At 39.2% G+C, this 26,334-nt stretch overlaps 1 protein-coding gene across 1 annotated transcript; it reads right to left on the bottom strand.

The window, feature by feature from the left end:
- Positions 1-8,749: 8,749 nt before the first annotated feature.
- NDN (necdin, MAGE family member) lies at positions 8,750-10,434 on the bottom strand. Its single transcript, XM_007167674.3, has 2 exons — positions 9,321-10,434; positions 8,750-8,991 (listed from the first exon to the last, which is right to left on the bottom strand). The coding sequence occupies exon 1, from the start codon at positions 10,300-10,302 to the stop codon at positions 9,325-9,327; it is 978 nt and encodes a 325-aa protein (XP_007167736.2). The 5' UTR covers positions 10,303-10,434; the 3' UTR covers positions 8,750-8,991; positions 9,321-9,324.
- Positions 10,435-26,334: the final 15,900 nt, after the last annotated feature.

The following is a 26,334-nucleotide window of genomic DNA, read 5'->3' as shown; positions in this document are numbered from 1 at the left end:
GGTATCAAGGTGATGGTGGTCTCATAGAATGAGTTTGGGAGTGTTCCTTCCTCTGCAATATTTTGAAAGAGTTTGAGAAGGATGGGTGTTAGCTCTTCTCTAAATGTTTGATAGAATTCACCTGTGAAGCTTTCTGGTCCTGGACTTTTGTTTGTTGGAAGATTTTTAATCACAGTTTCAATTTCATTACTTGGGATTGGTCTGTTCATATTTTCTATTTCTTCCTGGTTCAGTCTTGGAAGGTTATACCTTTCTAAGAATTTGTCAATTTCTTCCAGGTTTTCCATTTTATTTGCATAGAGTTGCTTGTAGTAGTCTCTTAGGATGCTTTGTATTTCTGCCGTGTCTGTTGTAACTCCTCCTTTTTCATTTCTAATTTTATTGATTTGAGTCCTCTCCCTCTTTTTCTTGATGAGTCTGGCTAATGGTTTATCAATTTTGTTGTGTCTTCTCAAAGAACCAGCTTTTAGTTTTGTTGATCTTTGCTATTGTTTTCTTTGTTTCTATTTCATTTATTTCTGCTCTGATCTTTAAGATTTATTTCCTTCTGCTAACTTTGGGTTTTGTTTGTTCTTCTTTCTCTAGTTCCTTTAGGTGTAAGGTTAGATTGTTTATTTGAGATTTTTCTTTTTTCTTGAGGTAGGATTGTATTGCTATAAACTTCCCTCTTTGAACTGCTTTTGCTGCATATCATAGGTTTTGGATTGTCCTGTTTTCATTGTCATTTGTCTCTAGGTAATTTTTCATTTCCTCTTTGATTTCTTCAGTGATCTCTTGGTTATATTGTAATGTAGTGTTTAGCCTCCATGTGTTTGTGTTTTTTACATTTTTTTCTCTGTAATTGATGTCTAATCTCATAGCATTGTGGTCAGAAAAGATGCTTGATATTATTCCAATTTCCTTAAATTTACTGAGGTTTGATTTGTGACCCAAGTTGTGATATATCCTGGATACTGTCCCATGAGCACTTGAGATGAAAGTGTAATCTGCTGTTTTGGATGGAATGTCCTATAAATATCAATTCAATCTATCTGGTCTATTGTGTCATTTAAAGCTTGTGTTTCCTTATTAATGTTCTGTTTGGATGATCTGCCCATTGGTGTAAGTGAGGTGTTAAATTTCCCCACTATTATTGTGTTACTGTCGATTTCCTCTTTTATAGCTGTTAGCAGTTGCCTTATGTATTGAGGTGTTCCTATGTTGGGTGCATATATATTTATAATTGTTATATCTTCTTCTTGGATTGATCCCTTGACCATTATGTAGTGTCCTTCCTTGTCTCTTGTAACATTCTTTATTTTAAGGTCTATTTTATCTGATATAAGTATTGCTACTCCAACTTTCTTTTGATTTCCATGTGCATGGAATATCTTTTTCCATCCCCTCACTTTCAGTCTGTACGTGTCCCTAGGTCTGAAGTGGTTCTCTCATAGACAGCATATATATGGGTCTTGCTTTTGTATCCATTCAGCGAGCCTGTGTCTTTTGGTTGGAGCATTTAATCCTTTCATGTTTAAGGTAATTATCTATATGTATATTACTATTACCATTTTCTTAATTGTTTTGGGTTTGTTTTTGTAGGTCTTTTTCTTCTCTTGTGTTTCCCACTTAGAGAAGTTCCTTTAGCATTTGTTGTAGAGCTGGTTTGGTGGTGCTGAGTTCTCTTAGCTTTTGCTTGTCTGTAAAACTTTTGATTTCTCCATCAAATCTGAATGAGATTCTTGTGGGATAGAGTTATCTTGGTTGTATAATAGAGTAGTATTTTAAAAACATAATTTCAAATAAGTCCCAAACTGTTTAGTGATTTCTATTTACTCTTTAATACAATTTGCCTGTAAATTCTGGCCTGTTGCCCCACACTCTCCTAATTATCTGCCCTTTTTATCCTCTACAATGCATTACCATTATTAGCATGATTTCTTAATCAAATGACAGCACTGCCTTAAAAATAAGCTGACTTTAAAAAATTAAATATACCATACCTTCTTTATCCATTAATAGATAAATAAATAAAACATACATATATACACAATGGAATATTATTCAGTCATGATAAGGAAGGGAAGCGTGTCATTTGCAACAGCATGGATGAAACCTGACAGCATTAGTCTAAGTGAAATAAGTCAGGCACAGAAAGACCAATATTGTTTGATATGACTTATATGTAGAATCTAATGAAGAGCCAAACTCATAGAGACAGAATAGTGTGGTGGTTACCAGGGGCTGGGGTAGAAGTAAGGGTGATGGGAAGATGTTGGTCAAAGTGTACAGACTTCGAATTATAAGATGAATAAGTCCTGGGGGTCTAATGCATAGCATGTTCTCACCACAAAGAATATAATTTTTTGATATGCTGGAGTGGTTAGCTAACATTTTGGTGGTGATCATTTTGCAATCTATAAATGTATCAGATCAACACATTGTACACCTTAAACTTACACAATGCTGGTCAATTATATCTCAGTAAATCTGGGGAAAAAAGAAATACAGAGATAAGTAGGTGGCTATTGATAATTGTTCAGTGGTTTGTAGATGTCATGCTCAACATCTCTGTGATTTGCCTCTTTTCATTCTTGACATCACAGGATGTGCAATAGCTCCTGATATTCCTTCTATGTTCTTAGAAGGAGTAAAATGATGTGGGAAGGAAAAGCTTAGGTATTTCTTCTATGTCTTAACTGGAACATCTCTGACAGGCTGAGATATCACATACTCAGCTTGTGCTGCCTCTGTTACAGAGACAAACCAGAAGAGTGTTGGGTGTTGCTTGTTGCCCAGCTCATCTGTAATGCTGTGTCTTGTAGTAAAGGAAACCAGAAAATCCACTTAATTAACTCTGGGCCTTCACATATGCTTGCTCTCTCTGCTCTTTGCTAGATGTCTCCTAATCCTTCCAGTATCTGCTGAAATGTCACCTTTTCAGAAAACTCCTGAGCATCTTATCTCAGCTGATCTCCTCCACCATTCTTTATCATTCTAACCAAGTCATTTATCTCATTATCTTATCCAAATGTGTGATTTGTATTTAATGATTCATTTGTTTGTTTACCTTTTTATTGTGCTGTATATGCACTGTGAGTCTCAGTAAACTCCTTGAGGCCAGGGGTACTTTATGTCTAATTCACTAATGTGTACACAGAACCCAGCACAAGGTAGCCTTATAGTTGAAGTTCAACAACAACAAAAAATTATATATATATGTAATATTATATATACTATTATGGTAGTATATATGATATTATATATATTAATAAAAATATTATAAATATATATATAGGTTGCGAATAAGGGGACACATGAAACCCTTTAGACATTGAAAAATGCATAATATATTTAAGGGCTCCAAACCCCTTGGTAGGTGAAACAAAGAATAATGGGGTAAATTAAGTGATAAAGAGGGATGTTTTAGACCCCTGATTAGCAATTAGAAGAAAACAAATAGGAAGATACGTATTCAAAAGAAGGGCTTCTTTCAGCACAGTTACTTCTAAGGCTGCTGGGCTGTCATAGGATTAAAATTACTCACATCTTCAGGGCATTGAATGCATCTTCAGCACGATATTTTTCTTCTCTTTATCTGACGTTCTAGCCTCTAGCCCATTCTGAAATTTATTTCCCATATTCTTTTTAGTAGATTTTCAGAAACTTTATAGTCTCACATGCTTGTGTATTTGTTCACACAACTGTTCCTCCACACAAATCTACCTTTCCCAAACCACTTTCACGTTGCTAATTCTTTCTCATCCTATAGACGTATATTTATATGTCACTCCTCTTGGAAAGTCCAAGTTGGATGCACTGGTTTAAGCCTCTTTAGCCTCCATACTTCTCCTGGAGTGGCACTCACTGCGCTGAAGTGTAATTCTTATTATTCATCTCCTTCTTTCAATGCACTGAAAGCTCTGTGAGCACAGGACAATGTCTAGTCTGTTCGCTATTGCATCCCTGACTCCTAACACTGCAAATGCAACATATTAGGTGCTCAATACACACTACAAATTAGTGCATAAAATAGGAAAACATGTACAGTCGACTCGAACAATACAGTTTTGAACTGAGTGGGTCCACTTACAGGCAGATTTTTTAATCAATAAATGTTTACTACAGGATCTGTGGTTGGTTGACTGCATGAATGGGGAACCGGGGATATGGAGGGTGACAGTAAATTTATTCTCCAATGGACTGTGGCTGGGTCAGCACCCCTAATGACCTAACATACCCACCCCTAGTTGTTGAGGGGTCGACAGTAGCTATTCATACAGTTCTATCAGGGCATCAGATGCCAATTTCTAATCACCCTTGCTAGTAAAGGATGTTGGCTTTTATTACATCTTTGATCGATTAGCATACAAAAAGTATCTTGATTTAACAATGTGTGGTTGGATTTTTTTTTCTTTCATTTTTTCACTTGTTATTTGTGTCACGTTTGGAGCACTAACCTGTTTGTGTCCTTGGCTCATTTACCTAGTAATAAATTATTTATTTGCCCTTTCTCCTTAGAAACAAACAAGCAAAACTTTACACCTGTAAGAATAGAACGTCTATCATCAAAAAGATAAGAAATATTAAACAGTGGGGGGGATGTGGAGAAAAAGGAACCCTCCTACAACTGTTGGTGGAAATGCAAATTGATGCAGTCACTATGAAAACAGCATGAAAGTTCCTCCAAAAATTCAAAATGGAAATGCCATGTGATCCAGCAATTTCACTTCTGGGCATTTATCTGAAAGAAAATAAATTGCTATCTCAAAAAGCTATCTACAACACCACGTTCATTGCAGCATAATTTTACAACAGCCAAGACACAGAAGCAACTTAAATGCCCATGGCAGATGAATGGATTAAAAAAAAAAAATGTGTGTGATATTCCACATAAAATGGAATATTTTTTTTTTTAATTTTTTTTTTTTATAGCTACTTTATTTATTTATTTATTTATTTTTGGCTGTGTTGGGTCTTCGGTTCGTGCGAGGGCTTTCTCTAGTTGCGGCAAGTGGGGGCCACTCTTCATCGCGGTGCGGGGACCGCTCTTCATCGCGGTGCGCGGGCCTTTCACTATCACGGCCCCTCCCGTTGCGGGGCACAGGCTCCAGACGCGCAGGCTCAGTAGTTGTGGCTCACGGGCCCAGCTGCTCCGTGGCATGTGGGATCTTCCCAGACCAGGGCTCGAACCCGTGTCCTCTGCATTAGCAGGCAGATTCTCAACCACTGCACCACCAGGGAAGCCCATAAAATGGAATATTATTCAGCCATAAAAAAGGAAATTCTGCCATTTGCGACAACACAAATAAAATTTGAGGGCATTATGCTAAGTGAAATAAATCAGACATAGAAAGGTAGATACTATATTATCTCACTTGTAAGTGGAATCTAAAACAAACAAACAAAAAACAGAACTCATAGATACAGAGAACTGATTGGTGGTTGCCCGAGGCAGGGGTTGGGTGGTGGGTGAAATGGGTAAAGGTCTTCAAAAGGTAAAAATTTCCAGTTAAGATGAATAAGTCCTGGAGATATAATGTGTATATGATGACTATAGTTAACAATATTGTATTGCATATTTGAAAGTTGCAAAGAGAGTAGATCTTAAAAGTTCTCATCATGAGAAAAAAATATTGTAACAATGTGAGGTGATGAATCTTCACTAAACTTACTGTGGTAATCCATATATCAAATCATTACACTGCACAGCTAAAACCAATACAATGGTATAAGTCAATTATATCTCAATAAAAATAAAATAAATAAAAACTTGATACATATTTGCCCATTTTCTTGGTGTATTCACAAAACTAACTTGAAAAAAAAATGTTTATACTAGTTTTCTGTATTTTTAAATTTCATTAATTTCAACTTGTCCATGTTTCCTCTACTTTAGAGTGGTTGGTCTTTATTTGCCATGCTTCCTTTTGTTTTTGCTATGTGGTAGAGTAGGTCTTTTATAATATTTTGAATTTCTTAACTCATATAACAAATACTTTTCAAGCACGTACATATGCCACTCCTTAAATTAGGCATCAAGGAAATGGTGAAAATTACAGATACAGTATTTTGCCTTTAAGTATCTTACATCCCAGGAAGAGAAATACAAACTTATTTATAAACAGCATGAGTGAATAGTTTAGGATACTATTGGAGGTAATACTAGGAGAACACGGCTGTGCTTTCAAGGCCAGACAGCATTCCCACTGGAAGTGATGCTCATGAGCTGGTCAGGTAAAACTCAAGTGGAGGGGGCCATAGATGACTTTTCAAGCAGAGGAAATACTTAACTGCATAAGAAGTTCCTTTAAAACACGTCTTCCTTTTTTCATAATGATACTACGAAAGTCATTTATTTTCCTCTCAGAATACCTTATATGAGGGGGCACTATACTTTATATTCAGTTTATAAAGGTCTTTTTGCCCTCCATGACTTTAATTAAATGAAGTTAATTACAGTGAAATATGTGTGTGGGTATTTGTAAAGAAGTGAGGTTCTGGTTGGCAAGACAGATGGAGAAAATGTCAGATGTTGTGGGGAATTACTCTTTCCCAGCTGCAGCCGTCTGGGTTTCACTACACTGTCATCTCGGCTGGAACATCGAGGGTCTGCAGACCCCTTCCTGAATGACCTTTCCCGGCACCTCGTAGATGAACCTTTTGGAAAATATTTGACCAACCCCCCAACCTTTCAGTTGAGCCCAGCATGAAAATCCAAGAGTGATATTGGATGCTCCTTTCGTGTGCCCCAAGCTGCTGTCCCTGCAGGACCAGGTGCCATGAATTAGCCCTGTTCCACATCTGGTAAGCCTTTCCCTCTGGGTCTGGCTGCCTCCAAGCCTGCATGGGAGGTGAGCAGCCCTGCCCGCATGACTTGCTGGGGTCAGCTTCTCCTTTCTCATGATCCTGTCCTTCTCTCAAGATTTGGTCCTCTATAGCACAGGTGATGTGCCTGTGTCAGGGAGCTTGGGGAAGCTCTGGAGTGGTTCTCCCAGTCTCTCCTGGCAAAGAGGAAAGTAAATACAAACACTGAGAGGTGAGGGGACTGCCTGCCCGGTGACTTCTGGGTTTGATGAAAACAGTGTTCAGGAGTTACAGTTGCTGCAAGCAGAATTAGGACGTTAGAGAAAGTGTCCAGTACCCCGCCTTGGCAGGGGAGACAGCTGTGGCCCTGTTCCAGAAATGAGACATCCCGGACATAATTTTACATTTAAAGGGACATATTTGTTTTGATTCTGCAGGAAGTTTTGGGGTGAGAGGGAGGTAATTTTTTTTAACAGTTCTAAAATTTCTGAGTTCACTTTGGCTCAGGGTAAGAAGTGGCATCGAAGCCAGGGCATAGCTGCCTGAGTTATTGCAGAAATGCCCCCTACCTGCCACAGGAGGCCTCACAGGACGTGTACTAAAAGGGATGGATTTCGTCTAAGGACATGTGAGGCTTCTTCAGCACTTTAGCGCCTGCACCTGCCTGTTAAGTACTGTCATTTAAGTGATGAGACTCCTAGTTCCCAATTCAGATTGTAATTCCCTCACCCAAATATAACTCCCAGGTTACTTCTTTTCGGGGTGGTGTGACCTATGTGTTCCCCTCATTTTCCAGCCTCCCCAGAATAGGATCTGGCTTTAACCAAATGGTCTTTTCCAATGTCCTGAAGTTTGAAAGATTTTCAGTCTTATTAAAAGCCCATTTCTCTTTCTCTCCCTTGCAGGACTGAGAGTTTTATAATGAGATTTATCCCCAGGCACTGCCCTTCACCCCCTCCCTCACCCCCTCCCACTCTCCGAGGGATTGTTTAGTGGCCCATTGCAATTCCAGAGTTGCTGGGTTGGAGACATCCCAATAGGCGACCTTCCCACCCCAACCCCACCTCCCTCTCCCAGGTGTCCCATGTGTGTTCCTCCAGCACCACTGATTAGAGACTGCTCCAACATCCCAGTCCTTCAGGAAAGACCATGTTTCAAATCTTGGTTTCACTGCTAAGCAGGAACATGACTTGGCTAGGTCCATTAATCTCTCCGAAATGAACTTTCTTGATTTGTACAGTCAGAATATGACTGCTTCCTCTAGAAGATTAATGTGAGGATTCATTAGAAAAATAAAACCCCTAGCCTTGTGTGAATGGGTTGGGGGGTAGGGAGCTAAAAGTACAGACTCTAACAAGGAATTTTTTTAAAGGCATAAACTAAAAGGCAGGAGGTAGGGGAGCAGCTGGAGGCAGGCGGGTAAAAGTATAGGCTCTGGACTCATTCAGTCTGAGTCCAAACCCTAGCCTCTCCTCGCACGAAGACTTTACGATCTAGGGAAAGTTAATTACCTGCTTTGTTCCTGTATTTCCTCCACGGTGCAGATGTAATAAGTGCCTGCCTCACAAGGCTGTTGTGAGGATTAAATAAAAAGAGAAAATACACATAAAGGATTTAGTACAATGCCTCACTCTTTTCGTGCCCACAAAAACAGCTATTATTTTTCATAAAATGTAGAAATGCAAGAGAGGAAATTACTCTAAATATTAACATTTATTATTTCTATGTGATGTGATTATGACCCTGTTTTGGTTTTTATACTTTTCTCTATTTGTCAAAGTTCTGAAATGAACTTGTGAGTTCCATTTTGAAAATAAAACTATACACTTCACACATTTATGAGTCATGATGAACAGTGATGTCCCCGCACTATTAGATGAAATAGTGGTATCTGTACATTTTGTAATTCCCATTCCCAACCCATAATATTTTGTTAAAAAGATAAAGTACACTTTTCCATGAATGATTGTATCACAAGAATCTTTAATGTTTACTTTAAAGTTTACTCATGGTGGGGTTGTATCTGTGTTTAGTAAAGTGTGCCCACGTTGCGCCCGTTTCAGTCCACATCACCACACTCCACACCGATGTTTCCTGCGCCCAGGGAGATCACAAAGACAGGGGTCTTGACTTTTCTCTTGGTTATGCCAGCTTTTCTGGGGAGTTCTTCCAAACTCTCCAGGACCAGTCTACCCAATACACATCCTCCGTTACATGTAAAAGAATAAGATGGAAAATGTCTCAATGTATTTCATAAGTTTAGCACGTCTCTGGTACAAAAAATTCAAGAAAGGTAGCACAAAAGCAAAAGCACCAACTAAGCTTACTTATAAACAAACATGCATGAATCCTACACTCTATCTAATATTACTGAAATTAATACATCATTGCATTAAAAGGTATAAAAGCACTGTACTGAAAACTTAAAAGTTACACGTGAAATACTGCACTGTAAATCCTGAATACTCTAATGTCCCACCCCCACCCTTCCACCGCCCTGGTGAGGGGCAGAAACCATCCATCTGCCTCCAGACCTTGCTAGTCCTCGGAGACACTGTTGCGGGGGCAGTGGGCAGTGGGGTTGGCCTCCCGCAGGGCTCTGGCCTCTTCCAGTGCTTCCCTGTAGCGGGAAGGCCAGGCCTGGGGATCTTTCTTAAAGACCCTGGCCAGGAACTCCATGATCTGCATCTTGCTGATTTCACGGCTGGCACGGGAGCCCCAGAAGAACTCGTACTCAGGGGGCTCGACGTGGGGGACGCGCTGGTACTTCAGGTAGTTCTGCTGGACGAACTCCTCGGTGATGAGCTTTCTCACGTCTCCGAAAGTGGAGTGCTTCTTCCAAGGCCTCAGCCCTAGGATGCGCAGCACGTTCCAGACGGCACTCTCTCGGGCGCCGCGACCCTTCACGTAGATGAGGCTCAGGATCATCAGCAGGAGGCCTGTCATCGGCATGCGGTTGCTCAGGGCGACCCTGTCCAGCTCCTCGGGCTCCAGAGCTTTGACCAGCGAGAACTCCATGGTGTGCAGGCTGGTCAGCCTCAGGTGCAGCCCGAACACCCGGGCGAGGATGAGGCTGGTGCGCCGGAGGATGCTTCTGCACCACTTCTTGTAACTGCCGATGACATCCTTCACCATGTCTGGGAACCAGATGATCATCCTCTTCTGGTCCTTGACCAGCACGTACCACATGAGCTCATGCGCCTTCTGCACTAGCTGGGCCGGGGCCGGCGGCGCCGGACCGGGCTGCGCTGCGCTCGGGGCCTGGTGGGCGCGGCCTTCCTCCGCGGCCTGCTGCAGGGCCTTCGGGTCGCCCTCTTCGCTTGGGGCCTGGGGCGCCGGCGAGGCCAGAGGGGCGTCGGGCGGGCCTACGGGAGGGCTCTCCGGCCCTGGGAAGATCGCGGCCTGAGACGCGGGCAGAGAGGGTCCTCCGGGAACCTCGGGGCTGCTGTGCACCTCGGAGTTGGAGGCCTCGGCTGCAAAGTTGGGGTCGCACACATCCTTACTTTGTTCGGACATGTCTGCTCCGTCTGGCAAGGGCACGGCCGCCTAGTCCAGGAGCTCTTCGAGTCTGCGCTCCCTCCTTGGACTCCTAGAGAGGAAGTGCGCGTTGCTGCGCGCGGCGCCTTCCGCAGCAGCCGGGTAGGGCGGGGCGGCGGCGGGACGGGCCAGTGCGCCTGCGCGTCCGCGGGCCTGGCAGGCGGACGGGCGGGCGGGGCGCCTGGCGGGAGGGAGTGGGGGGTGGGGGGCAGTGAGGCCCCGTGGAGGGTAGAGGCTCCGCTAGAATATGGCATCAAGGATCACCACCCCCACCCCAGGCGTCCTGTTGGGCTAATGTCTTGGGGAGGAGGGGAGGGAGATGGATGAGCACTGGACAAGGAGCAAGTTTAAGGGGAAAGATGGTAACTTAAGCTTAGGAGATGTTCAATTGGGTATATCCAGAATCAAGTTAAGAGATGGAGTCCCAGAGCAAGACCTAGTCTGGTGTGTCAATTTGGCTTTCGGACAAGTGCGAGAATGTAAACTGAGAGAACAGTCAAGAAAATGTGTAAACTCTGAAAAAGATGTGGGAGATTGGAATTCTGAGGAATAATAATAAAAATTGATTGATTCCCTACCAAATCCAAGGGTTATAAATGAGAAATGCAGAAGGTAGTCAATCCATGTGCAGTGTAAACTTTCTTGAAGGTAATATACTAATGACGTTCTTAGTGTTTTAATGGTCATTGATTTTGGTTTTCAACTTCCCTTGGGTAATTTTGATGTAATTTTAATTTGTTTCATTAGGATCCCATCACACAGATTGCTGTATTTATTAGCACAGACTTGTATGATGGCTTTCCCCCTGTTTGTCCAGGATCTTCCTTCCCCTTATGACTGCTGCAACCTCCACATTTGTTCCTGTGGAAACTTCACCTTCTCACAGGACCCCACCCCCACCTTTCACAGAAACTGACTGGTCCCATGTTGGCAACCACACCCAAATCCCTCCCAAGACTTTTTTTTTTTAAATTAACATAGGTCCCCTAGATAGTATATGTGAGACTTTCTCAGATGACCAACGACATGAGATGTAACATATTGGTGGTTTTTTTCAATTTTAGAAAACAAATCTGCAGCGGGCAAAAACAAAGCTGACACTCCCAGAGAAGCATCCTTGAAGAAAGGAATAGGTACAGGAACCTCTGGATCCAAGGTTCCTGAGGATGACCAGCAACCCTGGTCTGAGCCAGTGTGGTCTTTCAACCCTTCCTGTGTTTCCTCCAGCCAACAGCTTCTTAAATATGCCCTCTTGAGTCTGGTTATTGTCAGTTGAAACCCAAAGCATATTTACAATATTGTCTTGACATTTCTAGAATCCTCTCTTTATTTGCTTATATCCACTTTCTCATTTTTCACTTTATTTTTTCTCAAGTAGATTGACTTCAAATGGTTTTCCATGCTGTTTTTCTATCTTTGGATTTTCATGCTTGTATCACCTTTAGCAGGACTATTCCCACACCAGTCCAATAGCACCCCTTAACCTCTTACTTCACGAGGATAATTCCTACAGATCATTCAGATATGTCTCAGCGGGATATTTTTCCTGTTCATCATTTTCTTCTTTAATTTATAGATTTCTATTTTTTAAAAATATCTTACAGGGTGGTGTCAGTTATATTAGGTTTTTTTAAAAATTATGTAAGAATGGCTCAAATAGATTGATGGCCCCTGTTCTTCTTAAAATCATTCTCATTTCTTGCATTTTATCTCCACTAATTTTCTTTTTTATTTCATTTGGATATTTATTCTTTTTCTAACTGTTTGCGTTAATGATTGTGTTCATTTAAGGTATTTTTAATAATGAAAATGTTTGAGCCTATAATTTAAATCTCAGCTCAACTTTAGCCATGGACCATAATATTGCCATTGTGAGATTATGAAAATTACATCCTCCTATTTCACCCTCCTAGATTTAATGGATTAATGATCACAAGCTTGAGCACAACAATTAACACTTACATAGAAAAAGTAGGAAAGCAATTATACAAACAACAATTTTAAAATTATAGGAGCTCTTGCTGCTGTGGGATAACAGAGCTCTGGCCAGAGAATTGCTTGTGTTTCAGCTGCTGCCTGAGCTGGACTTGTCCTCATTTTGGTGAAGTTTCCCATGGTCAACAGTAAACTCCTACCTCTGCCACAGCTCACTCCACACCTTTCTTCTATTGGGAGGGTTGTTTAATACTATCCCAGAGCCTGTGGACTGGAACCACTATGAGGGATTATACTCAGAGGGTTTAAAGCTTTAGAACTGATGCCAAATTTGAAACCAAGTACAGAGTAAATGCCTAGTGCTGCTCACCCTTGGAGCCCAACTGTACACCTGCTAATGTGATATCATTTTCTTCCAGGAAAAGTTCAGCTGAAGAGGGTGCATTTCCCAACAAAAAGAAAATCCATGGAGAGGGGGTGGAGAAAAGTAGAGCTTGGGATATCCCTTAAGTAGAGAAAGTGCACCTGCAGATGTGTCATGGGAGAGGTCAGTAGCTTGATGGCTTGATAGTAACACCTAATAAGGTGCCTCTCCATAACCCAGAGATGCAGGCCTTCAGAGAGATAAGATAAAGAGGCAGATGACAACTGTGGGTGGAAGAGGAAATCAGTACTCATGAGGCATCCAAAACTTCTTTAATTCAAGGGTCATGATTTGGGTCTGGAGCTCCAGTGATGCCTTGCCAAATACTGTCTAATTTAGGCTCACTGGTTATCTTCAGGGTTGGTGCTATTCGATGTGGGCAATGAGTCCTCTCAGGGCCAGCAGTTTAGAAGCAAAGGCCTGAAGGTTGCAAAATATCTCTCCCCATAAAACTCATGAACGGCCACTCTTTAAATCAAGATTCTGTAAATAGAAGTTCCATGGATGCAAGAACTATATGGAGAACTTTTAACCTAAAATATTCTAGTGTGGACAATTTTGTTGGTGGGTTGCTTCAAACTCTGTAATGTGGAAAAGATTACACAGCTGTGGAATAGGCTGTTCTTGGCAGACTCAGGAATAGGAGGAGAGGCCTGTCCTGGCACTGGTTTCCATAGTGAACAGAGGGAGGGGGGTCACCCCAGAGCCTCCCGTGGACAGCGTACATGCTCACAGTGCAGAGGCCCAGAGGCCCCGAATGAAATGTGAATCCTTCTGGCTCTTTCCTGTCCACATAGGCAGCAACCCCACCTTGGAGCCCCCAGAGGGGCCCCAAATGCCTTGCAGGCCAAGGAATTGAGACAGAGAACTTACATTAATGCATTCAGCAAATATTGAGCAATGTCTATCATGTGCCTGAAAGATTTGCATTTTAGAAAAGTAGCTCAGTCAGGGGAGAAACCAATCACATTGGGACTGTTTGACAGGCTGGCCCCTTTTAATTAGAAAAGAATAAGAAGTGAGGACAGGCAGTGCTGCTGTCTGCAGTTGGGAGGGTGGGGGAGAGGACACAACCCTGGCCCTTCACCCCTTCAGTCTCCCTAGGGGACACTGTGCATGCCTGTCCAACTGAGGCCTAAAGACACTCCTGCAACCGGAGACCTTCTAGTCCTGTCCAGACCCACAGTGCAGCCTGCCAGCACTCAAGGACTAACAGGGTCAGGAGTGTCTTTTAGAAAAGTCAAATGGAATCAGAGTTAAGTCTGGAGTTGGGGGCAGGTAGAGAAGCAGAGGCAGAGAGACCAATTAGGAGAGTTTTCACAGGAATCCACTTAAAAATGGATGATTGATTGCATTTCGTCTTCATTATGCAACTATTTATGAAACACTACATCTCAGTTATTGTGCCTGGGGAAATAAATGAGAAGGAGAGACGTGGTCTCTGCAATCCATAGTGAGGAGAAATGGTGGAGAAAAAAGGCCATAAGCAAATAAACAAGTTAGTAATTAAATAATCATTATGCATTATGTTGCCATGCATATCTCATGAGCCACAATGTCGTCACAGAGAATAGAACAGAGGCAATGGATGCTCAGTAGGGATGTAAATAATAAGGAAAGGTGAAGGGAGACAGTGAATACCAAGGACAACTGGGATCCTGTCTCAGGGTGGCTGGCATTGAGCAGTATTGTGGATCCAGGATATGGAGTCACCACTTCCTGAGACTATTCGGAGAGATGTACCTGGGAAGAGGGAGGGGTTGTGCCCAGCAGGTATCTGGGTATGTATGTCTCAGGAAAGATGCCTGGACAGACAGTAGAAGTTTGGGAGATAAACATGGTAAATAGCACCACCTTGAGAGACTGTCTAGAGCAAGGTTCTTCAAAAGGAACAGTCCTGGCATGAGAGTGGGACAATTTTTCATTGTGTGAGACCATAATGCACACCACACAAGTACCAACACCTGAACACCTCTGTCCCTATCAACACACATATAAATGCCTTCCGGACACGGGACAAGCAAAAAGGAAGTGTAGGAAAAGAAAAAGAAGATGCCTTCCCCCTACACAGACAAAAGCCCTTTTATGGGCAGTCTGGTCTCTAGTTGAGAACCACTGAAAATTACAAGCAGGAGTGAGAAAAGACAGAGCTGACCAAGAAGCCCAGGTCATGTAAGCCTCTTTCCAGACTATCATAAGACTTTTCTCACTGGACCTGTTCTAGGACCTGTTAAAATAGATTGCTTCATCTTCAACATCTTCGTGAAGATAAATCCTGTTCAAGCAGACCCTGGGTACAAGTTTGTGCTGTGTAATTCTTTTTATATGTTGCTGAATTAACCTGCTGATATTTTGTTGAGGATGCTTATGTGAGTATTCATCATAGATATTGGTCTATAATTTTCACTTTTTGCATGGTCTTTATCTGGTTTTGATATCAGAACCTCTTAAAATAACTTGGAGAATGTTCCCCACTCTTCAGTTTTATGGAGGAAAATGTATAGAATTGTTTTTATTTCTTTTTTAAATATTTGGTAGAATTTTTTCAATGGAACCACCAGTACCTAGAAATTTCTTTTGCAAATGGTTTGTAACTACCAATTCAACTTGATTGTAGACGTATCAGACTATCTTTTTCATTCTGGGTGAATTTTGGTGCTTTGTGGTTTTTAAGGAGTTGGTGTATTTCATCTAAGTTGTTATTTTTGTGTGTGTACTGGTGTTTGTAGTATTTCCTATTATCCTTTTAATGATCAAGTTATCTACTAAACCCACTCTTGGCTTCCTCACCTATACTGGCAACACACGTCCACACCCCACCCAGGCCATAGGTATTCTTCCAGAGAGTCCCAAGTTCTCCATATGCACAACTCCTGGGACAGCTGAGAACCCTCTGTCTACACCTTCTCAAATATTTTAAGTGTCTCCTAAAAGTTGAGGTTTTTCGTGGTCCTACTTTATGTCCCCTTATCTCCTCACCCTATGTTCTTCTTGATCAACGCCATCTCCCAGACCTTGAAGTTGACATCTATACATGATGAGCCCCAGATTTATTTCTTCAGCCTAGATGTCTCCTCTGTGGTCTATAACTGGATATTGAACTGCTTAAGAGGCATCTGAACATTATGACTTTGAACTTTAAATTCAACATTCTATGTACTGTACTTCATCAGTGGCCCCTCTCAATCTTTCTGTTGCCTGTATGTTCCTTGCCTCACAGTACATATCATGACTGTCCACCCAGTTTCCCAGAAAGAAATGAGAATGCCACTGATTATCCTCACATCCAATGAATCACACAATACTCACCTCCTAAGTTCCACTGCTACCCTTCTCTCAGCGTGCTGATACAATTTCCCACTGATCTTTCTCACCTAGATTACCACAGTCAACTTCTGCTGCATCTTCTCACTGTTTATTTATTTACTTACAGTTTATCACCTACACTGAAACCAGTACATCTTCTGAAATTAAAATCTTCCCCAGTAACAGTCTCCTAGGATTGCTGTGACAAATTGCCATAAACTGGTTTGGATAAAACAACACAACTCTATTCCCTGTTAGTTCTGGCAGCAGAAATCTGAAATCAAGATACTGGCATGGCCACAATCCCACTGGAGTTTTAGGGGAGAATCCTTCCTCACTTCTCCAAGCATCTGGTGGCTCCTGGCATTCTTTGGTTTGTGGCAGAATAACTCCAGTTTCTCCCTCCACCTTCACGTGGGTCTTCACAGAGTTGTCTCCCACATATATCTCTCCATCTTTGATCTCCTTCTCCTGTCTTCTAGTCATTAGATTTAGGGCCCAACCTAAGTCCAGGGTCATCTTGTCTTGAGATCCTTATCTTTGTCTGCAAGGACACTTTGTTTTGTTTTGTTTTGTTTTGTTTTTGCCATTTGAAGTAGCATTCACATGACTCAGAGATTAGGACATGGATATCTTTGCGGGAGGTGGGGGTGTGTGGCGGCTATTTTCCAACCTACCACAGGGGCTAATAATCCGTTAAGAAAATTGAGATTCCAGGTATTTCATTAGTTTGAGAAGTGGAGACACAGCCTGGGTGCTTGAAAACAATCAATGGAAGAAAGAATCTTAGCAAAATCCTTTTCTTCCGAAAGGTGAGCCCTTTGGAGGGATGAATAAAAAGATGATTTCAAAATTACATAGAGTACCCTGGGGTTTAAGAGGAACCACATGGATTCTTTCACGTTCAGAGACAATGAACTGAGATGTTAGATATAGTCCAAATCTAGTATTTCTTCTAACTCCTTGGTGTCTGGTACAGTACAGTCATAGTGACCTACAGAAGGCTGGCCTCAAGAGGAGGGGAGTTCACTGTCTCAATATCATTAGGTCCCATTGGCTCTCTTTGGGAGTCCCATGGGAAATAGCCTCAAATCCCATTTAACCACTGATAAATTAGGATCTTACATTCAGGTACTAGCTTTTGGAATAAGAAAGGCTCTTCATTTCATGAAAATGGGACCCCATCATCCTCATTACATCTGAGTCCTTAGTTATTAGAATGGCTGCTTCTACCTGCTCACATTGATGGCCAGGGATTAATTTTTATAATTACATATTGATATAAAATTAGATAAAATAAATCTTATAATGCTGGCCTTATATGTCTCCCTTTCCATTAATGTATCAATGAAAGAGATAAATGATCCCCATTTTGCATTACATTTATTGTATTGTTTGTACTCTTTCAAGCCCAACTGCAGGTACTGCAATTCAGTTCTGGAAGTTACCATTCAGAGTTAGTGCAGACCCCACAGGTTAAAGCGTAAGGTCTTAAACAATACTGTCCTTACTTTGACACCAACTGCAATTCAGGGGTCCCCAGGCTACCCACACTTTTGACCAACTATCTATAACTTTGGAAGTTCCCATGACCCTTTCAGGTTCCACAATTCACTAGAATGACTTACAGAACTCACTAAGAATACTACATATAGGATTATAGTTTTATTATGAAGGATATACATAGGGCAAGGTCTGGGAGGTTTCCCAGCATAGATTTTCCATGCCCTCTCCCTGTGGGGTCAGGGTGTGTCACCCTGTCAGGACATTAATGTGTTCACTACTGAGCTTCAGTTCCAGAGTTTTTACTGGGGATTTTTTTTGTGTAGGCATGAGTGTTTAAATCACTGGCTATGTGATCAAACTCAGTCTCCAGCCACCCTCCCCACCCTTGTGGTCTGGAAGCTGAAAGCCCCAACCTTCTAGTCATGATTGATATTTCTGGTAACCAGCCCCCACTTGGAAGTAATTCACTGGCCCCCCATGACGCACCTCATTAGCATAGCGAGGACACTCCCGTCACTCAGGAAATTACAAAGGTTTTTGAAGTTCTGAGCCAGGAACCTGGAACAAAGACCAGACAAATTCTTAATTATACCACAGCCTGTGATGACAACTTGAATGCATTCTCTCCCCATGCCTACTGCAGCCGTCATTGGACTGAACTCTCTACTCTCCTGGGAAAGGTGAGAGAAGGCTTTTTTTTTTTTTTTTTTTCCATAGAAGACAGGGGTGTAGAACTGTAAGTTTTCCTCCAGGGCAGTGGGATTCTGCCCATTCATTATGGGGCAGGGGACAAATAGGCATAGATACTGTTTAATATGTGCCTTTGAAAATCTTAGCTCTGCTGTTTCTCAATTATTCACCATTAATTCCACAGGTGAAGCCTTATATTTTTATTTTTAACAGCTTTATTGAGGTATAATTGATACATGATAAACTGCATATATTTAAAGAGTATACCTTGACAAATAAATAAATATTCATGAAATTATTACCCCAGTTAAGGTAATATCTATGACCCTCAAATGTTTTCTCATGTCCTTTTGTAATTGCACCCCAACCCACTTTTACCTTCAGGTAACCAATGATCTGCTTTCTGTCACAATAGCCTGCATTTTTTAGCATTTTATATAAACGAATCATACAGTATATAATCTTTTCTATTTGGCTTCTTTAACTCAACATTGTTATTTAAAGATTCATCCATATTATAGCATATACCAAGAGTTTATGCATTTTTTTCCTGAGTAGTATTCTATTGTATGAATATACCACAAATGTGTTTGTTTAACCGTTTAATCACTCTGTTTAACTCTATTGATAACATTTTGACCATTTCCAGCTTAGAGCTGTTGCAAATAAAATTGCTATGAACATTTATGTAAAATACTTTGTATGGACATATGCCTTCATTTCTCTCCCTGGAAATGGCATGGCTAGATCATATGGTAGGCTAATGTTTAACTTTTCAAGAAATTGCCAAACTATTTTTCCAAACTTGTTGTAAACTTTCACATTCCCACTAACAGTACATGAGGGTACCAGTTCCTCCACATTCTCACAAACCCGTGGTACAGTCATTTTAAATTTTGGCCATTCTAATAGGTGTGCAGTGGTATCACATTGTAGTTTTAATTACATTTACCTAATGACTAATATTGACCATCTTGTCATGTGCTTATCATCAACCACATGTCATCTTTGGTGAAGTATGCTTTGCAAATATTTTATCCCAGTTACAGTTAGTCTTTTTTATTATCTTAACAGAATTTTTTGAGAGCAGATAAGTCTTTTTGTTTTGATAAAGTCACATTTTATCAATCTGTTCTTTAAAGGATTGTGCATGTTAATGCCATAGCTAAGGAATATTTTCCTAGACCAAGGTATCAAACAATTTCTCCAAAATTTTCTTATAGAAGTGTTATGGTTTTAGGTTTAATTTGGGGGTACACTTACAATTTAAATGGCATATTTTATAGTTATCAATTTTGACTCAAATTTTGTATATGGAATAAGTTATGGATTGAAGTTCATTCTGTCAAGGAGACTATTCTTACAACACTAAAGTGCCTTTGTAACTTGTCAAAATTCAGTTTTCCATATATGTGCAATTCTATTTCTGTGATTTCTATTCTGTTCCATTGATCTATCTATCTGAAACAAATAGCACAGTCTTGATTAATATTGCTTTATCATAATTCTAAAAATAAGACTATTAGTATTTCATCTTTATTCTTCTTCAAGGTTATTTTAGCTATTCTAGGTTTTTGAATTTCAATAGGAGTTTTAGAATTAATTTGTCAATTTCTACCAAAATATCTGCTAGGATTTTGATTGGGATCCTATAGACTATATAAATGATTTTGAAAGCAATTACATTCTTTAATCTTCTGACCTATGGACCTGGTAAATCTCTCCATTTACTTAGGTATTCCTTAATTTCTTCCATCAATATTTCATAATTTTCAGCATACAGGTCTTTTATGATTTTGATCAGATTTATCCTTATTTACTTCATGATTTTGATGCCATTATAAATATTTTTAATATAAAAATGTCTAATTATTTTGCTAATGCATATATATGTATATATATATAATTGATTTTTATATTGATTTTGTATCCTGCCACCTTACTAATACAACATATTGAGGATAATATGTAATAGGGTTTTTTTGTGTGTGAGTGTGTGTGTAGATTCCCTCAGCTATTTTACATTGATGATGCTGTAATTTGAGAATGAAAATTATTTATCTCTTCATGTCTAGTCCAAATGTCTTTTATTTCTTTTTCTTGATTTGTTGCACTGACTAGAACATCCATTAGTAACATGGGACATTCTTGTCTTATTCTTAATCTTACAAGGATATGATGCATTGTTTCATCAAGTATGATATTTTTCTACTCGATTGAGATAATATGTTTTATCTTTATATTTTGTGCTATTGTGAGTTACATTAATCAATTTTCAAATATTAGGCAAATCTTAAGATCTTTCTGTTTAAAAGTCCTCTCAGTTTCTAAGGGTTTTCTTAGAAGGATTTTTAGTCAAATTCCACTTATTTAATATATAAGGGAAATATTCAGATGATATATTTATTGGATAAGGTTTGGCAGTTTGTGCCATTCAAGGAATTTGTCCATCTCTAATATGTAGAATATATTACTATAAAGTTGTTCATTATATTCCATTAGTGTCCCTTCAATACATTTTGAAACTGTAGTGTTGTTGCCTTCTTTATTCTTGATATTGGTGATTTGCATCTCTTGTCTTTTGATCCTGAGCAGTTTGGCTAGAGAATTGTCAATTTTCTTGATTTTTTTCAAATAATCAGGTTTTTTTGTTTGTTTCTTTGACATTCTCTACTATCTCCCTATTTTCTGCTTCTTAATACTTATTATTTCCTTTCTCCTGCTTACTCAGGGTATGATTTGTTCTTTTTTTTTTTTATTCTTGTAAGGTAGAAGCTGAGGTCATTGATTTGAGACCTTTCTTATTTATAACATACACTTTTAATCTTATAAATTTCCTCTTAAGAATTTCTTCAGCAGCACAGCACACATTTTGATGTGATTTTCCCTTTGATTATTTTTCCCCTTGGGTCAATGAGTTATTTACAAGTATGTTATTTTGTTTTTAAATATTTGGGATATTGCAGAAATCATTCCATTATTGATTCTTAATTGAATTTCTTTGTGGTCAGAGAATAACATACTTTGTGTTTTTTCAACCCTTTTGAATATGTCGAGACTTTTTTTTTTTTTTTTGTGGCCCAGAATATGGTCTATCTTTGCAAATGTTACATGTACATTTGAAAAGAATGAGTATTCTGATGCTATTTGGTAGCATGTTATATAACTGTCAATTAGGTTAATTTGGTTTATAGTGTCATTCAGCTCTCCTATATTCCTGTTAATTTTCTGTCTACTTGTTCTAACAATTTTTGAGAGGGAAATATTGAAATTGCCAGCTATAATTATATTTACTGCCTTTTGTAAATCTATCTGTTTTTAATTTAATTATATTTAAGCTCTATATTTAGGTGTACAAATGTTTAGTGCTTGTACATCTTCTTAATGAGTATTTATGAAATGATCTCCTGGAAACATTCTTTGCTCTGAAATATACTTTGTCCAATATTGCTGTAGCCACTACAGATTTTGTTTACTTCATGTTAGCACGGTATACATTTTTCACCCTTCTACTTGTAACTTATGGTTATCTTTATATGTAAAGTGATTTATTGTAGGCTTAAATATAGGTCAATCTTGCTATTATATCCAATTAATAATGTTTACATTTTTGGTTTTACATATTTATTTTGAAATAATTTTTGATTTACAGCAGAGTGGCAAAGATAGTACAGAGAGTTTGTGTATGTGTTTCATACCATTTCTGTTAAAGTTAACAACTTAAATAAGCATGACATGTTTATCAAAACTAAGAAATTAAAATTGATGCAATATTATTAATAAAACTACAGACTTTATTTGTATTTTACCTTTATTTCAGCTAATGTTCTTTTTTTTCCAGAATCTAATCTAGAATATCTAGATTAGTCATCATATATTAATTTCATCCAATCAGCAACAGTTTCTGTCTATGTTTATTCTCTGTGACCTTAACACTTTTGAATGAAACTACTGAGGCATTTTGAAGGATATCCATCCATTTATATTTGTCTGACGTTTTCTTATGATGATACTTGAGTTGTGGATTTAAGGGAAAAAATAACACAGACATGAGATGGCTTTTTCATGACGTTAATATCAGAGTATTCATGATATCAACATTATTTATTGCTGATATTAGCCTGGATCACTTAGAGTGGTATCGGTCAGGTTTCTACACTGTTTTTTTTTTTCCAAACATCTTTATTGAAGTATAATTGCCTTACAATAGTGTGTTAGCATCTGCTTTATAACAAAGTGAATCTGTTATACATATACAATATGTTCCCATTTCTCTTCCCTCTTGCATCTCCCTCCCTCCCACCCTCCCTATCCCACCCCTCTAGGTGGTCACAAAGCACCGAGCTGATCTCCCTGTGCTATGCGGCTGCTTCCCACTAGCTATCTATTTTACATTTGGTAGTGTATATATGTCCATGACACTCTCTTATCCTGTCACATCTCACCCCACCCCCTCCCCATATCCTCAAGTCCATTCTCTAGTAGGTCTGTGTCTTTATTCCCGTCTTGCCACTAGGTTCTTCCTGGCCTTTTTTTTTTTTTCCCTTAGATTCCATATGTATGTGTTAGCATACTGTATTTGTTTTTCTCTTTCTGACTTACTTCACTCTGTATGACAGACTCTAACTCCATCCACCTCATTACAAATACCTCCATTTCATTTCTTTTTATGGCTGAGTAATATTCCATTGTATATATGTGCCACATCTTCTTTATCCATTCATCTGTCGATGGACATTTAGGTTGCTTCCATGTCCTGGCTATTGTAAATAGAGCTGCAATGAACATTTTGGTACATGACTCTTTTTGACCTATGGTTTTCTCAGGGTATATGCCCAGTAGTGGGATTGCTGGGTCGTATGGTAGTTCTATTTGTAGTTTTTTAAGGAACCTCCATACTGTTCTCCATAGTGGCTGTATCAATTTACATTCCCACCAACAGTGCAAGAGTGTTCCCTTTCCTCCACACCCTCTCCAGCATTTATTGTTTCTAGATTTTTTGATGATGGCCATTCTGACCGGTGTGAGATGATATCTCATTGTAGTTTTGATTTGCATTTCTCTAATGATTAATGATGTTGAGCATTCTTTCATGTGTCTGTAGGCCATCTGTATATCTTCTTTGGAGAAATGTCTATTTAGATCTTCTGCCCATTTTTGGATTGGGTTGTTCGTTTTTTTGTTATTGAGCTGCATGAGCTGCTTGTAAATCTTGGAGATTAATCCTTTGTCAGTTGCTTCATTTGCAAATATTTTCTCCCATTCTGAGGGTTGTCTTTTGGTCTTGTTTATGGTTTCCTTTGCTGTGCAAAAGCTTTTCAGTTTCATTAGGTCCCATTTGTTTATTTGTGTTCTTATTTCCATTTCTCTGGGAGCTGGGTCAAAAAGAATCTTGCTGTGATGTATGTCATAGAGTGTTCTGCCTATGTTTTCCTCTAAGAGTTTGATAGTGTCTGCCCTTACACTTAGGTCTTTAATCCATTTTGAGTTTATTTTTGTGCATGGTGTCAGGGAGTGTTCTAATTTCATACTTTTACATGTTCCTGTCCAATTTTCCCAGCACCACTTATTGAAGAGGCTGTCTTTTCTCCACTGTATATGCTTGCCCCCTTAATCAAAGATAAGTTGACCATATGTGTGTGGGTTTATCTCTGGGCTTTCTATCCTGTTCCATTGATCTATATTTCTGTTTTTGTGCCAATACCAAACTGTCTTGATTACTGAAGCTTTGTAATATAGTCTGAAGTCAGGGAGCCTGATTCCCCCAGCTCCATTTTTCGTTCTCAAGATTGCTTTGGCTATTCGGGGTCTTTTGTGTTTCCATACAAATTGTGAAATTTTTTGTTCTAGTTCTGTGAAAAATGCCAATGGTAGTTTGATAGGGATTGCATTGAATCTGTAGATTGCTTTGGGTAGTAGAGACATTTTCACAATGTTGATTCTTCCAATCCAGGACATGGTATATCTCTCCATCTATTTGTATCATCTTTAATTTCTTTCATCAGTGTCTTATAATTTTCTGCATACAGGTCTTTTGTCTCCTTAGGTAGGTTTATTCCTAGATATTTTATTCTTTTTGTTGCAATGGTAAATGGGAGTGTTTTCTTAATTTCACTTTCAGATTTTTCGTCATTAGTGTATAGAAATGCAAGAGATTTCTGTGCATTAATTTTGTATCCTGCTACTTTACCAAATTCATTGATTAGCTCTAGGGGTTTTCTGGTAGCATCTTTAGGATTCTCTATGTATAGTATCATGTCATCTGCAAATAGTGACAGCTTTACTTCTTCTTTTCCGATTTGGATTCCTTTTATTTCTTTGTCTTCTCTGATTGCTGTGGCTAGGACTTCCAGAACTATGTTGAATAATAGTGGTGAGAGTGGGCAACCTTGTCTTGTTCCTGATCTTAGTGGAAATGGTTTCAGTTTTTCACCATTGAGGACAATGTTGGCTGTGGGTTTGTCATATATGGCCTTTATTATGTTGAGGAAAGTTCCCTTTATGCCTACTTTCTGCAGGTCTTTTATCATAAATGGGTGTTGAATTTTGTCAAAAGCTTTCTCTGCATCTATTGAGATGATCATATGGTTTTTCTCCTTCAATTTGTTAATATGGTGTATCACATTGATTGATTTGCGTATATTGAAGAATCCTTGCATTCCTGGGATAAACCCCACTTGATCATGGTGTATGATCCTTTTAATGTGCTGTTGGATTCTGTTTGCTAGTATTTTGTTGAGGATTTTTGCGTCTATGTTCATCAGTGATATTGGCCTGTAGTTTTCTTTCTTTGTGACATCTTTGTCTGGTTTTGGTATCAGGGTGATGGTGGCCTCGTAGAATGAGTTTGGGAGTGTTCCTCCCTCTGCAATATTTTGGAAGAGTTTGAGAAGGATAGGTGTTAGCTCTTCTCTAAATGTTTGATAGAATTCGCCTGTGAAGCCATCTGGTCCTGGGCTTTTGTTTGTTGGAAGGTTTTTAATCACAGTTTCAATTTCAGTGCTTGTGATTGGTCTGTTCATATTTTCTATTTCTTCCTGGTTCAGTCTCGGCAGTTTGTGCATTTCTAAGAATCTGTCCATTTCTTCCAGGTTGTCCATTTTATTGGCATAGAGTTGCTTGTAGTAATCTCTCATGATCTTTTGTATTTCTGCAGTGTCAGTGGTTACTTCTCCTTTTTCATTTCTAATTCTATTGATCTGAGTCTTCTCCCTTTTTCTCTTGATGAGTCTGGCTAATGGTTTATCAATTTTGTTTATCTTCTCAAAGAACCAGCTTTTAGTTTCATTGATTTTTGCTATTGTTTCCTTCATTTCTTTTTCATTTATTTCTGACCTGATCTTTATAATTTCTTTCCTTCTGCTGGCTTTGGGGTTTTTTTGTTCTTCTTTCTCTAATTGCTTTAGGTGCAAGGTTAGGTTGTTTATTCGAGATGTTTCCTGTTTCTTGAGGTAGGCTTGTATTGCTATAAACTTCCCTCTTAGCACTGCTTTTGCTGTGTCCCATAGGTTTTGGGTCGTCGTGTCTCCATTGTCATTTGTTTCTAGGTATTTTTTGATTTCCCCTTTGATTTCTTCAGTAATCACTTCGTTATTAAGTAATGTATTGTGTAGCCTCCATGTGTTTGTATTTTTTACAGATCTTTTCCTGTAACTGATATCTAGTCTCATAGCGTTGTGGTCGGAAAAGATACTTGATACGATTTCAATTTTCTTAAATTTACCAAGGCTTGATTTGTGACACAAGATATGATCTATCCTGGAGAATGTTCCATGAGCACTTGAGAAAAATGTGTATTCTGTTGTTTTTGGGTGGAATGTCCTATAAATATCAATTAAGTCCATATTGTTTAATGTATCATTTAAAGCTTGTGTTTCCTTATTTATTTTCATTTTGGATGATCTGTCCATTGGTGAAAGTGGGGTGTTAAAGTCCCCTACTATGATTGTGTTGCTGTCAATTTCCCCTTTCATGGCTGTTAGTATTTGCCTTATGTATTGAGGTGCTCCTATGTTGGGTGCATAAATATTTACAATTGTTATACCTTCCTCTTGGATCGATCCCTTGATCATTATATAGTGTCCTTCTTTGTCTCTTGTAATAGTCTTTATTTTAAAGTCTATTTTGTCTGATATGAGAATTGCTACTCC

This window comes from Balaenoptera acutorostrata, chromosome 3 (assembly GCF_949987535.1).
Source record: "Balaenoptera acutorostrata chromosome 3, mBalAcu1.1, whole genome shotgun sequence".
NCBI lineage: Eukaryota > Metazoa > Chordata > Mammalia > Artiodactyla > Balaenopteridae > Balaenoptera > Balaenoptera acutorostrata.
This window is presented reverse-complemented; position numbering and strand designations above follow the sequence as displayed.

Coding starts and splice junctions, on each gene's coding strand:
- NDN (XM_007167674.3), bottom strand. CDS start 10,302: ATGTCCGAACAAAGTAAGGATGTGTGCGACCCCAACTTTGCAGCCGAG.